The sequence below is a fragment of the Mobula birostris genome, chromosome 20 (genome assembly GCF_030028105.1).
Source record: "Mobula birostris isolate sMobBir1 chromosome 20, sMobBir1.hap1, whole genome shotgun sequence".
Lineage (NCBI taxonomy): Eukaryota > Metazoa > Chordata > Chondrichthyes > Myliobatiformes > Myliobatidae > Mobula > Mobula birostris.
The window spans coordinates 55,102,977-55,116,403 of record NC_092389.1 but is presented as its reverse complement, the minus strand read 5'-3'; the positions used below and the strand labels follow the sequence as shown (position 1 = coordinate 55,116,403).

General features: G+C 42.5%; 1 protein-coding gene across 3 annotated transcripts in view; it reads left to right on the top strand.

Annotated features, from left to right (window-relative positions):
- Positions 1 to 4,336: 4,336 nt before the first annotated feature.
- Positions 4,337 to 13,427, top strand: part of LOC140185190 (probable G-protein coupled receptor 139) — a 9,870-nt gene continuing 779 nt past the window's right edge. Inside the window, exons 1-2 of one of the 3 annotated variants that reach the window (XM_072238588.1) lie at positions 4,337 to 4,871; positions 9,750 to 13,427. The exon at positions 9,750 to 13,427 is cut by the window's right edge and continues 779 nt beyond it. In XM_072238588.1, coding sequence (XP_072094689.1) covers positions 4,754 to 4,871; positions 9,750 to 10,666 — 1,035 coding nt within the window. In that variant the 5' untranslated portion in view covers positions 4,337 to 4,753 and the 3' untranslated portion in view covers positions 10,667 to 13,427. Of the gene's footprint in view, positions 4,872 to 6,488; positions 8,733 to 9,749 lie in introns of those variants that run through there. The other 2 variants (XR_011882510.1, XM_072238589.1) reach the window with 2 other exon arrangements.

The window sequence follows — 13,427 nt, the reverse complement described above, 5'->3', positions numbered from 1 at the left end:
CAGGCGCTTGGTTACCATAGGTTCCATAGGTTTACATAAGTGAGACACTAACGATGTTGGCCTATAACCAGAATGATCAGGCAGGGAGCTCCCGGGTTTTAGAATAGACACTACTACAGCCATTTTCCAATAGGACGGCAGGTGGCCAAACCTCCAAATACAATCCAGAAATTTTAATATTATCACAAGAGAGATGTCAGTCTTATGTCTGATCATAAAATAACATGTATTATCTTTTCCCGGAGACGTCTGACCTGCCATCCCTTCCAATATTATCGCAATACGACCCCCCAGAAAACCTTTTTCGCAATCTTCAGCACTTTCCTCACCACGGCCTGTGCCCTTTTATACTTAATAAGGTCACTCAGCGACTGATACATGTTAACTTTCCTAAACGCATTACTTCTCTCCCAAATTGCCTCTGTACACTTCTCAGTCCACCATGGTACAGCCTTTTTCCTATTAATTCTGTTTGTAATGGGAATCACTTTCAACGCAGTTTGTTGAATAATAACTTACAACATTTCACTGCAAAAATGCACATCTTCTTCAACATTCTGCAGCACTTCCAAAATAAATATGAACATTAAATCTTGTATCCATTCAGACACACAAGTTGAAAAGCTCCTCGACAATCAAACCATTATCATCATTCCGCAAACATTCCCACAGTGAACTCTGTGCGTTAAAATCCCCACACCATGCAGCCCTTAGTGCGGGAGAACCACATATACTGTCTGATAATCAAAAGAAAGTTTTCCACAAGGATTTTAATAATTAACCACTTTTATACACCTACCTGTTGAATCAAATATTTCGACAAGTTACTCATACGTTTCATTCACAATCACAACTCTATAGCCTGCTCCTTTCCTTATAAAACTGGCAACACTACCCCTCTGCCAACTAACATGTCAAACCTCACGACAGTGGAATCCTGCACCGGAAAACCTAAAATGTGAAAATAACCAGGTTTCCTGAATAGATATCACATCAGGAGAATCTTACAAATCAGAAATAAACTTCTTAAACTTTTGATCATGAGAAATCAGTCTTCTCGCAATCCACTGCAATATTTTAATCCCATTCACAAGTACCTTCACAAGTAGACTGGGACGCAGCTTCCCACATAACACCAGTTACAGCAAGCTACCTTTCTGCAGCTTTCGCAATAATTTTAATTTCCTCATTATGATGAGTTGTCTGAGCAGTATAATTCACCACATCGGCTACAGACATCAAAAACTTCATTTTATCCAGCAGAGAAGTACCTTTAGTGAGAGAACTGTGATAACGACATATAGCCACTGAAGTCACAGTCTGTTCTCTGACTGGGAAAAGTTTATGAATTTTACCTGCTCGACTTGCTGTACTTGTCCATGAACAGACCCTTCTGCTCACTGTGTTGCTCTGAGCCAGTTCAACTGGTCATTTCATGCCTTATTAAACCAGTCCCTTCTGCCTACACAAGGAACACATCCCTCCATTCTCCAGACATTCATGTGCTATCTAATCATGTGGTTTTGAGCATATGGATAGCCAGAGGCATTTACTAACACGAGGGGACATAGTTTTAAGGTGTTTGGAAATGGGTATCGAGGGGGCGTCAAGTATCAGTTTTTCACACAGGGTGTGGGTGTGTGGAACGCACTGCCAGCGGCGGTGGTAGAGGCGGATACAATAGGATATTTTACGACAGGTACATGGAGCTTAGAAACATAGAGGGCCATACGATAGGGAAATCCGAGGCAGTTTCTAGTTTAGGTTACATGATCAACACAACATTGTGGGCTGAAGGGCCTGTAATGTGCTGTAGATTTCTATGTTCTATGTCAAAGGCAGGCAGAGGGATTAGTTTAAATGGACACCAGGACAGCATGGAAAGGTTGGGCCGAAGGGCCTGTGCCAGTGCTGTAAGTGAGCGGTTCTGTCCTAAAGATCGACTCTATTCCCCTCAATAGATGCTGCCTGACTTGACAAAGTTATTGAATAGTTGCATTCAGTTCTGCCTGGCATTCTATCCAAAGAATGTTTTGTGCTGGATGTCAGCAGAAGAGACTCATCATGATTGAGGTGGCTTGTGTCCAAAAAGCTATAGGTCATAGGAGCGAAATTAGGCCATTCAGCCCATCGAGTCTGCTGCCTTTCAGTCATGGTTGAATCCAGAATCGCACTGAACCGCATACACCTGACCTTCTCGCCATATCATTTAACGTCCTGACCGATCAGGAAACGATCAACTTCCGTCTTAAATGTACCCATAGAAATGACGTCCACCGCAGTCTGTGGCAGAGTATTCCACAGATCCAATACACACTGGTTAATAATAAAAATAATATCCTCCTTACCTCTGTTTGAAAAGGTGGCCCCTCGAATTTGTAGCTGCTCCCTGTAGTTCTTGGTATCCCCACCACTGGAACTAACATGTCCACATCCACCTTATCTCGTTCTTTTAACATTCGGTAGGTTGTAATGAGATTCCACCTCCACGCAGCCCCCACCCCCACCCCGCCCCCCGGCACCATTCTACTGATTCTAGTGAGTACAGGCCCAAAGCTGACAAACGCCCCTCATATTTTATCCTCTTCATTCCCGAATCATCCTTGTGGACCTCCTTTGGACTCTCCCCAACGGCAGTACATCCTTTCTGAGGTACGTGGCGCAAAACGGTTGACAATACTCCAACTGCGGTCTGACTGGATAATTCTGAAGGATCAGCGTTATCTCCTTGTTGTTATATTCATGGGGCGACATTGGACAGTATTGTTCTCCAGAGGGATCTTGCAATCCAAGTTCATAATTCCCAGGTAGTGTTTCCAGTGTCAGGCAGTTAAGTTGCAGTTGTATAAATCTCTAGTTTAACTACATCTGGAGATCTGCATTATAATATCGTAACAACACGGAGGTTTCCGATGGTGATTAGAAGAGGTTTAACAGGATGCCACCTGGATAAGAGAAGACTGGACAATATAGGGGAATTTTCTCTGGAGTGGCAGAGGCAGAGGGAGGTCTGACAGACGTTTACAGGAATGTGAGAGGTACAGACAGGGTGGACACCGGACATGTTTTCTCCAAGGAGAACATGTGTAATACCACCGAGCATGTACTTCAGGAGAAAGGGGGAACACCACCTCATTGGTCCTTTTTACACGAATTATGTATTTTTGGTAATTTAGTATAATTTCGTATAATTTCATTACACAGCTGCTGCTAAAAACAACTTAGAAAAGACAATAATGTTAAATCTGACTCAGAACGTTTAAAGGAGATTTGCGTTTTAAGTTTTGTTTTTCACACCCATCGTGGTGAGTGTCTGGAGTGAATGTCAGGGGTGGTGGTGGAGGTAGATGCCAGAGAGGTTATGAGATACCGCATGAATGTGAGGAGAATGGAGGGATGTGGAGCTTGTGTAGGCAGGAGGGATTGGTTTAGTAAGGCATGAAATGACCAGTTCAATTGGTTCAGAACAACACAGTGAACAGAAGGGTCTGTTGAAGGACAAGTACAGCAAGTAGAGCAGGTTGATAAAGTGTTCCCAGTCAGAGAGCAGACTGTGACGTCAGTGGATATATGCCGGTATCATAGTTCTCTCAGTAACGGTACTTCACCGCTGAACAAAAATTCAGTGTGTGATGTTTATAACGGATATAGTGAATTGTACTGATCAGACATCTCGTCCTACTGAGGAAATTAAAATTATTGTGAAAGTTGCAGAAAGATATCCTGGTGTAACTGGTGTTATGTGGGATGCTGTAATTGAAGTTCTGATGGATGGGGTATCTGCATCCAGTCTACTTGTGTAGGTACATAATGGTATTAAAATATTGTAGTGGGGGCTGGCTGGTGACGCAACGACATCGGCGCCCGACCCGGGTACCCCTCCGTTCCCGGGTCCGAAACTAGTTGTGTCCGCACCCGAGTACGCTTTCCATCCGTGCCGGTTTGAGTGTCGAGATCGCAGCTCGACCTCGTAAAACAAAAAAGGGAAAATACTGCGAAAATATCTCCGTGAGGAGTGGCGCGCCACACAGGCTCTCTCTCGCTCAGCGCCTTGTAAAAGCCATGAAAAAGACATCATCACGGACGCACGCAAGGACACGCAGACGCACGCGCACAGACGTGCACGCACGCACAAGCAGACGCACACGCACAGTCGCGCACGCTCGCAGTCTCACAGACCCGCACGCACGCAACCACACGCCAAAAAAAAAACTTACAGTGGAACGCGAGAACTCTGATTTAAAATGTCAAGTCATTAAGAAGTTTATTTCTGATTTGTTCGTCAAACTCTCCCGATGATCAACTGCAGGATATCGTGGACTCGATCTGAAACATCCCGGACCCTGGCACCTGGGAGGCAAACTACCATCCGAGTTTCATTCCTGCGTACACAGAATTGCCTGTCTAACCCCTAACTATAGAGTCTGCTATCACTGCTGCCTCTCTCTTCTTTTCCCTACCCTTCCGAGCCACAGGGCCGGACTCTGTGCCAGAGACACGGCCACTGTTCCTTCCCGCAGGTAGGCTGCACCCCCCCCCCCAATAACACTGAAGTAGGAGTATTTATTGTCAAGGGGTACAGCCCCAGGGGTACTCTCTAGCACCTGACTCTTCCCCCTCCTTCTCCTGACTGTTACCAACTTGTCAGTCTCCCGTGGCCCCGGTGTGACCACCTGCCTATAACTCCGTTCTATCACCTCCTCGCTCTCCCTGACCAGACGAGCAATTCTGTGGACACAGGAATGAAACTCGGATGGTACTTTGCCCTCCAGGTGCCAGGGTCCGGGATGTTTCAGATCGAGTCCACGATATCCTGCGGTGGGAGGGAGAACAGCCAGAGGTCGTGGTACATATTGGAACCGATGACAAAGGTAGGAAAAGGGAAGAGGTCCTGAAAAAAGACCACAGGGAGTTAGGAAGGAAGTTGAGAAGCAGGACCGCAAAGGTACTAGTCTCTGGATTACTGCCTGTGCTACGTGTCAGTGAGTATAGGAATAGAATGAGCTGGAGGATAAATGCGTGGCTGAGGGATTGGAGCAGGGGGCAGGGATTCAGATTTCTCAATCATTGGGACCTATTTTGGGGTAGATGTGACCTGTACAAAAAGGACGGGTTGCACTTGAATCCGAGGGGGGCCAATATATTGGCGGAGAGGTTTGTTAAGGCTACTGGGGAGAGTTTAAACTAGAGTTGTTGGGGGGTGGGAACCGAACTGAGGAGTCTGGGGAAGAGGCAGTTGGCTCACAAATAGAGATAGCTTGTAGACAGTGCGAGAGGGAGGATAGGCAGGTGATAGAGAAGGGACGCGCTGAGACGAACGGTTTGAGATGTGTCTATTTTAATGCAAACTGTATTGTGAACAAAGCGGGTGAGCTCAGGGCGTGGATCTGTATTTGGAGCTATGATGTGTTGGTCATTACAAAGACTTGGATGGCTCAGGGACAGGAATGGTTACTTCAAGTGCCGTGTTTTGGATGTTTTAGAAAGGACAGGGAGGGAGGCAAAGGAGGTGGGGCGTTGCACTGTTGATGAGAGATTGTGCCACGGCTGCAGGAAAAGTAGACATCATGGAGAGATTGTCGACGGAGTCTCTATGGGTGAATGTTAGGAACAGGAACGGGTCAATAACTTTATTGGGTGTGTTTGTAGGCCGCCCAATAGTAACAGGGATATCAAGGAGCACATAGGGAAACAAATACTGGAAAGGTCTAACAATAACATAGTTGTCGTGATGGAAGATTTTAATTTCCCAAATATCGACTGGCATCTCCATAGAACAAGGGGTTTAGATTGGATGGTGTTTGTCAGGTGTGTTCAGGAAGGTTTCTTGCCACAATATGTAGATAAGCCTACAAGAAGAAAGACTGTATTCGATTTGGTATTGGAAAATAAACCTGTCAAGTGTCAGATCTCTAAGTGGGAGAGCAGTTTGGAGATAGTGATCATAATTCTATCTCCTTTGCAATAGCATTGGAGGGATATAGGAACAGACAAGTTAGTAAAGGGTTTAATTGGAGTAGGGGGAAATATGAGGCTACCAGGCAGGAAATTGGAAGCTTAAATTGGGAACAGATGTTCTCAGGGAAATGTGAGGAAGAAATCTTGCAAATGTTTAGGGGATGTTTGTGTGGAAGTCTGCATAGGTACGTTCCAATGAAACGGGGTAGTTATGGCAGTGTACAGGAACGGTGGTGCACCAAAGCTGTAATAAATCTAGTCAAGAAGAAGAGAAAAGCTAACTAATGTTTCAAAGAGCTGGGTAATGTTAGAGATCTAGATGATTATAAGGCTAACAGGGAGGAGCTTAAAAAGGAAATTCGGAGAGCCAGAAGGGGCCATGAGAAGGCCTTAACAGGCAGGTTTAAGAAAAAGCCCGAGGCATTCTGCAAGTATGTGAGGAGCAAGAGGATGAGAAGTGAAAGAACAGGACTATCAAGTGTGACAGTGGGAAAGTGTGTGTGGAACCGTACGAAATAGCAGAGGTACTTAATGAGTACTTTACTTCAGTATTCACTGTGGAAAATGATCTCAGCGATTGTAGTGATCACTTGCAGCAGACTGAAAAGCTTGAGCATGTACGCATTAAAAAAGAGAATGTGCTGGAGGTTTTGGAAAACATCATGTTGGATAAGTCGCCGGGACCGGATCGGATGTACCCCTGGCTACTGTGGGGGGCGAGGGAGGAGATTGCTGAGCCTCTGGCGATGATCTTTGAATCATCAATGTGGACGGGAGAGGTTCCAGAGACAACACACATAAAAGTTGCTGGTGAACGCAGCAGGCCAGGCAGCATCTCTTGGAAGAGGTGCAGTCGACGTTTCAGACCGAGACCCTTCGTCAGAGGTTCCAGAGGATTGGAGGGTTGCGGATGTTGTTCCTTAATTCAAGAAGGGGAGTAGAAATAGCCCAGGAAACTGTAGACCAGTGAGTCTTACTTCAGTGGTTGGTAAGTTGACGGAGAAGATCCTGCAAGGCAGAGTATATGGACATTTGGAGAGGTATAACATGATTAGGGATAGTCAGCATGGCTTTGCATTGGGCAGGTCGTGCCTTACGAGCCTGAATGATTCTTTGGGGGGATGTGACTCTTGGCGGTGTGGAGGATCAGAGGGATCTTGTGGTTAGAGTCCACAGGACGGTCAAAGTTCTGCACAGGTTGACTCTGTGGTTAATAAGGCATACGGTGTATTGGCCTTCATTAATCGTGGAATTTACTTTAGGAGCCCAAAGGCAATGTTGCAGCTATATAGGACCCTGGTCAGACTCCACTTGGAGTACTGTGCTCAGTTCTGGTCACCTCACTACAGGAAGGATGTGGAAGCCATAGAAAGAGAGAAGAGGAGATTTACAAAGATGTTGCCTGGATTAGCGAGCAAGCCTTATGAAAACAGGTTGAGTGAACTCGGCCTTTTCTCCTTGGAACGACGGAGCATGAGAGGTGACCTGAAACAGGTGTACAAGATGATGAGAGGCATTGATCGTGTGGATAGTCAGAGACTTTTACCCAGGGCTGAAATGGTTGCCACAAGAGGACAGAGGTTTAAGGTTCTAAGGAGCAGGTACAGAGGAGACGTCAGTGATAAGTTTTTTTTTACACAGAGAGCTGTAAGTGCGTGGAATGGACTGCCTGTGGCGGTGCTGGATGCGAATACGATAGGGTCATTTTAAGAGACTTTTAGATAGGTTCCTGGAGCTTAAAGAAACAGAGGGCTGTGGGTAACCGTAGTAATTTCTAAGGTAGGGACATGCTCGGCACAACTTTGTGAACCGAAGGACCTGTATTGTGCTGTAGGTTTTCTATGTTTCTATGTTTCTAAGTTTCTAAAAAAAAGAGCACAGTACAGTGAACAATGTATGAAAATAACACATCGGCAAGAAATGGCGCAGAGTGTCAGTGGAGAGAGGGGAAATGGATCGGTATGGTAGTGGGGAAAATCCAAGCACTTGCTCTTAAAGAATGCAGTTCTATGCCTGAAAAATTTTGGTATTGTATCTATCTATTTTTCAAGGTACTTTTACGAAATTAACCCCTGACATTAGTCTCCGATGATCTCCTTCTTCCATATTAGTTTAGTTGTGGAGTTTGTCTTCAGGATACATAACTAATTCTAATCGTTTATGAAGTTATTTCTCATCGAAATTGGCCATTATTATGACAGCAAATCAATCTGAAAGCAAAAAAAAAATAAAGAGGTCTGAACATTCCTCTTGCGGGAAATAAAACTAAATGTAATTTCTTCACCCCAGAATCTCAATGCGCTTCGCCTATTGTTGCAATTGATAATTATTTGACAGTGATAGTACACGATGTAAACATATTGAGAATAAGGATTATCTTATTTGAAACGCACGAACTCTGTGTCATAGACGGAGAATGTTCAATGTTCTCGTTAGAAGGTGTGAATGAACAAAATTAAACGTCATTGTTATTTTGTGATTCTCCCGAGGGAGCGATCTTCATTTCACGATTACACAATTCATATAAATGGAAACAAACCTCAATTGTTTGTTCAGTGGACTGTCTCTGATGTGGCTAACCACGTGGTATGATTAATTGTCAGAGAGCACTTTCCTCTCCTGTATAAGAGTTTGCAAAGCAAACAATCACCAGTGGATATTGGCAGTTGGACTATTTTCAACTGATCACCAATTTACACAGAAAATGGGATATCCAGCAATTTACTACATCGCAAGTATCTACTATCCTGTACTAGCAGCGATTGGTATCCCTGGTAAGTTAACTGGAGTTGTCTCCTACTATATGTGTGTGCTTTGCCCTTGTGAAATTTGTTACAGATTGTGCCTCATCTGATGAGTGTTTTAATCTTGTTCAGGTTTAAATATATATTTTATTTTATTCTTTCTTTTTCTACAGAATTGTTACTCGTTTCTCATGCCCGATGATTTTGTCAATATTAACATTAATATTGTTCTAGCGTTTTACCTTACTCGAACTTCCAACTTTACCAGCACGCATTGTTCTAAATTTGATTGTCTATCAAAATAGAAACTGAAACGTTCACTAAAATGAATATAAATCTTCAGCTTCGTTGCCGCCCTCTTTGCAAACTTCCCGCTTTTTCTGCCATAACCATTTTTTTTCCTTTCCGTCTTAATGTAACGAGAAAGATCATTCTTTTTCTATTTATTTATCGAAATGTCTTTGATATAGCCACAAACACCTGAAATACTCTTTCATTTTACCGTGTCCTCCTTCTTTCGCCGGGTTTAATTTAGATAGGACTTATTTTAATTCTTACTTTCATCATGCAGCATGAGGGAGCACAAATCTTTGTGATATCTTGGTCGCAATGTACAAGAGTCAAGTTTATTTGCCACCTGCACATTAAATCATGCATTTTGCTCTGCTGCAACTCCACTCCAAAATGTTATTTCAGAAGAAACAGTCTCTCTGAGTCAATTTTATTCCTGCATTATAAAATACCTTTAGCACTCTCAGCTGTCCGGATGAGTGGGTGGAATAGCCACCCATTGAAACCCCACTGTCAACTAGAAAGTTGCGCCTCAACTGTTTCTCGGACCCGTCATTATTATCCATTCGAAGGACAGTGACGGAGCTGGAACAAACAACATTTCCAATTTTTGGAAGTGAAGCCCGCCTGACCCGTCAAATGATCAGATGTCTGACTTTCACTCATTCCGATTCAACACATTTCTATGTATGTATATCAAGTAAAAATGATCAGGGTGTGTGCGCGTCAAACTAACTCTTCTTTGCTTCCTTGCAGTTAATTTAGTGGCGATTGTGATCCTGTCTCTGGGAAACTGCGGACTCTCTAAATGCATCTCCCGTTACCTGGTGGGAATGGCAGCAGCTGATTTAATGAGTGTTATTTTTGCTGTTGTACTCTGTGAGATCAATAATATTTATATTTATGCTCTTCCTTTGCTCGTTACACCGATTTGCGCCGTGACACTTACCCTGAATGTCGCAACCATGGACTGTTCTGTTTGGCTCACGGTGACTTTCACGTTCGATCGCTGTCTTGCAATCTGCAGTCAAAAGCTGCGGGAACGATACTGCACCGAGAGGACAGCGACTATTATGATAGTAATCGTGGGTTTAGGAAGTTGTGCAAAGGATGTTCCATTGTACTTTGCGGTAGAACCTCTCTTTATCACTGATAATATACCCTGGCGATGCATTTTCGGAAAAGATTACTTTATTTTACCAGCGTGGAAAGCTTACCAGTTGTTTAGCATTCTCACTACACCATTATTGCCCATTGGTTTAATTCTGCTTTTTAATGCTTTAACAGTCAGTCATATCATCGCGGCAAACAGAGTTCGCCGGGCGCTCAGGAACAGCAGAGAGAAAAAGAATGATCCAGAGGTGGAGAACCGGAGAAAGTCAATAATTTTGTTGTTCGCTCTGTCAGCCAATTTCATATTCTTGTGGATCCCCTATATTGTATACGGTATGATCTGGCAAGTTCAGAATTACTCTTACACTGACAGATATTTGAATACCCCGCCTTACATCCTGCAGCAGTTTGGGATCATGTTACAATATCTCTGTACCTGCACCAACACGTGTATCTACACTCTGTCACAGAGGAAATTCAGGGAGGAGCTGAAGAGAGGAGTGAAACGTCTGGTTAAATTATGTGATCGACTCTGTAGCTACAATGCTGTGCGATTGTAAGCTTTAATGGAGTTCAAATGCATTTCTTTGTCTTTTATGAGTCTGGTAAATGTGTCTATATTCCAGCAGGCAGGTGAGCGAATGTTAGTAGTTTGCAGGTTCCTGCAAAGTCAGTAAAATTACTTCAATTATACGGGGCAAGAAACAACCAATGGGCTCTCCAAGGATCTCCGACCTTCTTTGCCCGTTGCCTCACAAAGCTGACTATCGTAACGATTCAGGTGTTCACCCTGACAACCCTCTGCTGAACCCTCACCAGCATGTTTATTTGTCCACCACGGACGTCCGCACCCCCATTTCCCCTTCTGTCAGTCGGTATTCCAGACTGATTACGGCGCGTGTCCTACTGTCATACAGTGATGTCCTCTGAATATACACTGTAGTTTGGACAGAGACTGGAGGCGATAGAGTATAGTGGTGACAGGGACTGCGTACAGTACAGAGTAGAAGTGAAAGAGGCTGGAGATTATGCTATATGGGTGTGAGTGTGTTATCAGACGATAGAGTATAAGGGTGACAGAGACTAGGCACTATACACTATAGAGGTGACAGAGACTGGAGACTATAGACTATGGGGTGACAAAGACTGGAGACTATAGACTATAGAGCTGAGAGAGACTGGAGACTACAGACTATGGGGTCCCTCTGCAGGCTGTGAAAACCTTCCTCACTGTCTAGTACACCTCCAATCTTTGTATCATCAGCAAACTTGCTGATCCAATTTACCACATTATCATCCAGATCATTGATATAGATGACAAATAACAATGGACCCAGCACTGATCCCTGTGGCACACCACTAGTCACAGGCCTCCACTAGTCTCTCCTTTGTCAATTAATAACGATATACAATTTTAAATTGAATCAAAGAATGGCCTGCGCAAATCGAAGAAGAATGAACCAACTTCCGAATTCGCAACCAATCCTCTGCTATCAAGGTCATGTTAAGATCTGTGTCCCAAGCTTGCTTAATCTTAAATAGAGAATAATTATCCTGTTGGAATAGTAAATTATAAATTTTCCCTATAAAACCTTTCACTAAAGGGTTGAATTTAAAAATACTGTCTAACAGATCATAATCTTGTATATATGGAAAATTACTTAAATACTCTTATAAAAAAATGTCTTACCTGAAGATATAGCAAAAAGTTTGAGTATGAAAGAGAGTATGTAGTTACTATTTTCTCAAAGCACATCAATCGGTCTTCCTGAAGCAAATCCATAAAGGAATAAATTCCTTTATTCCTCCAATGAGAAAACGTAGGATCACTAAGTGAAGGTTTAAATAAATAGTTTCGATAAATTAATACTAAATAGTCATAGTCCTAGTCATACTTTATTGATTCCGGGGAAAATTGGTTTTCGTTACAGTTGCACGATAAATCATTAAATAGCATGCAACTTGGACAGTATCCTCTTTTCAGACACCACCGTCAGAGAGTCCACTTCCATCCCCACAACATTACTGGCCTTACGAATGAGTTTGTTGATTCTGTTGGTGTCTGATACCCTCAGTCTGCTGCCCCAGCACACAACAGCAAACATGATCGCACTGGCTACCACAGACTCGTAGAACATTCTCAGCTTCGTCCGGCAGATATTAAAGGACTACACTCTCCTCAGGAAATAGCGACAGCTCTGACCATTCTTGTAGACAGCCTCAGTGTTCTTTGACCAGTCCAAGTTCAAAGTTGACCAGTTCAAACTAAGAAGGTTAATTTGTTTAAGATTAAAAAACTTACGAAACTGGTACCAAATTCGTAATGACTGCTTAATCATAGGATTAATATTTAAAATAGAAATTTTGACTAGTTGTACAGGTAAAGAAGCTCCTAATTACGAACTTAAGTAAAATTGTTTCACAGCTTCCAATTCCAAGTCAACTCGTGGTGGGCGTTCATTTCTATTGGTCCAATACAACCAAGAACACGCATAGCGTATATTAACCGCCCAATAATACATTCTTAAATTAGGCAAAGGAAGACCTCCATCCTTTCTAATTTTTGAAAATGACATTTTCCAATTCTTGGTCTTTTATTATTCCAAACAAAAGATGAAATAATAGAGTCAACCTGCTAAAAAAAAACTTCTTAGTTAAAAAAATAGGAATATTTTGAAATACATACAAAAATTTTGGTATGATCATCATTTTTACTGCATGAATTTGACCAACTAACGAAAGTGTAAGAGGCTTCCATCAAGAAAATAATTGCTGCATAAAATACACTAAAGGAACTAAATTAGCTCTATAAAGGTCTCCATTATTTTTAGTCATGATAATCCCTAAATATTTAAAACAATCCGTAACTTTAAAAGGAATATCAACATATATAAAAGCAGAATCATTTACAGGAAATAATTCACTTTTATGCAGGTTTAATTTATATCCCGAAATCTTTCCAAATTCATGTAATAATTTCAAATAAACTAGGAATAGATTCTTCAGGATTGGAAATATAAGCTAAGAGATAATCAGCATAAAGGGAAAACTTTTGAATAATCCCATATCTCGAAGTTCCTTGGATATCTTTAGCTTCACGAAGTACAATAGCCAAAGGTTCCAGCACCAAATTAAATAACAAAGGATTTAACGGACATCCTCGTCTCGTACCCCGTGAAAGTTGAAAAAAGGGGGATCTACAGTTATTAGTAATTGCAGTGGCAATAGGGTTTTTATATATCATTCTAATCCACTTATTAAAATTTATACCAAAGCTAAATTTCTCTAAAACGTTAAATAAATATGTCCATTCAACTCTGT